This window comes from Malurus melanocephalus, unplaced genomic scaffold (assembly GCF_030028575.1).
Source record: "Malurus melanocephalus ecotype Western Australia unplaced genomic scaffold, MMel_1.1 scaffold_970, whole genome shotgun sequence".
NCBI lineage: Eukaryota > Metazoa > Chordata > Aves > Passeriformes > Maluridae > Malurus > Malurus melanocephalus.
This window is the reverse complement of record NW_026624202.1, coordinates 78,134-79,608: the sequence shown is the minus strand read 5'-3', so window position 1 is coordinate 79,608 and position 1,475 is coordinate 78,134. Positions and strand designations below refer to the sequence as shown.

At 64.2% G+C, this 1,475-nt stretch overlaps 1 protein-coding gene across 1 annotated transcript in view; it reads left to right on the top strand.

Moving 5' to 3' along the window:
* Positions 1-6: 6 nt before the first annotated feature.
* Positions 7-1,475, top strand: part of P4HA3 (prolyl 4-hydroxylase subunit alpha 3) — a 5,208-nt gene continuing 3,739 nt past the window's right edge. Inside the window, exons 1-3 of the mRNA XM_057386459.1 lie at positions 7-167; positions 542-684; positions 1,071-1,285. Coding sequence (XP_057242442.1) covers positions 67-167; positions 542-684; positions 1,071-1,285 — 459 coding nt within the window. The 5' untranslated portion in view covers positions 7-66. The remainder of the gene's footprint in view (positions 168-541; positions 685-1,070; positions 1,286-1,475) is intronic.

The window sequence follows — 1,475 nt, the reverse complement described above, 5'->3', positions numbered from 1 at the left end:
CTGGGGGTGCTGGGGGTGCTGCTGGCGCTGCTGCCGCCCCCCGCCCCGGCCGAGACCTTCTCGGCGATGCTGAGCGTGCGGGGAGCGCTGGGGACTGAGCTCCGCCTGCTCCGCCGGCTCCGCGCGTACCTGCGGGACGAGAGCTCCCGCCTGCGCCGCCTCCGCAGGTACCGCACCCCAACGGGCACCGAGGGACCCTCCCCTCCCGCATCCCCGGGGTGGGAGCTTCCCTGGCCATGAGGAGGGGTTAACCATCCCCACCTCCCCGCTATACCCAATTTTTAGGGTGGCCCTAAATCAGAGGACGGGGAGACTGAGGCCGGTCATGGGTCCTTGCCCCAGGAGGGGGACACGGTCACCGCGCCCATGGGGATCCGGGTGGGAGCATCCCCGAGGCCCGGCCCGACCCCACACCCTCCAGGGATGGCATGGCCGGACAGTCCCTCTGCTCTGCCTTGGTCAGAGAGTGGGGGGACTCAGCCCTGCCCCGGCGGTACCGACCCTGAGGAGCATCAAAGTGTCCCCAGTGGGTCCCTCGTAGGTTCTACCAGAAGGTGCAGGCGCTGCACCAGCACCCCAAGGCCTCAGTGGACAACCCCTTGCTGGCCTTCAGCCTCATCAARCGGCTCCACTCGGACTGGCCCAACGTCATCTACAGCGACGAGGCCACCGAGAACAGCCAGGGTATGGGGACACTCGGCCCTGGGTCCTCTCTGTCACCTGGGGGAGCCTGGRGGGGCTGGGGAGAGGATGGAGGAGCTGGGGAAGGGATGGCAGGGAGGAACATGTGCATGAACAGGACAAAAGGTGGAAGGGAAGGGTCAGTGAGCAGGAGAATGGATAAAGGTGCCAGGAAATAAACTGAGGGGCTGGGGAATGGATGGAGAAGCAAGAAGATTGTTGGAGGASCAGAGTGGATGGAGGAAAAAGGGAACAGGTGGAGATGGAAAACAGGTGTAGGAGCAGGGGAAGGAGCAGGATGTGGGATCCTCAGGGAGAAGAGCAGATAAGGGAATTGTACCTCAAAATGTCATTGATCCCCGCCCGTGCACATCTTTCCCCCCGTGCAGCGTTCCATGCTGGCCTCAGGGAGGTGGAGCAGGAGCTGCCTGGAGCTGAGGACCTGGAGGGGGCAGCCAGGGCGCTGATGAGGCTGCAGGACGTGTACGCCCTCAGTGTCAAGGGCCTGGCCAGGGGCATCTTCCAGAGAGACGGGCACCCGCCCCTCTACAGCCCCGAGCCCCGCGTGCCCCTCTCTGCCGACGACTGCTTCCACGTGGGAAAGGTGAGGGGGAACCCTGTAAGGCCCCACAAAGCTTCCCCAGCCTGAGGGACAGACATTGGGGTTTCTTTACATGGGGTGAGCTGGAGGTGCAGGTGTGGATGGGGATGGAACAGCAAAGGGATGGGATGGGATGGGATGGGATGGGATGGGATGGGATGGGATGGGATGGGATGGGATGGGATGGGATGGG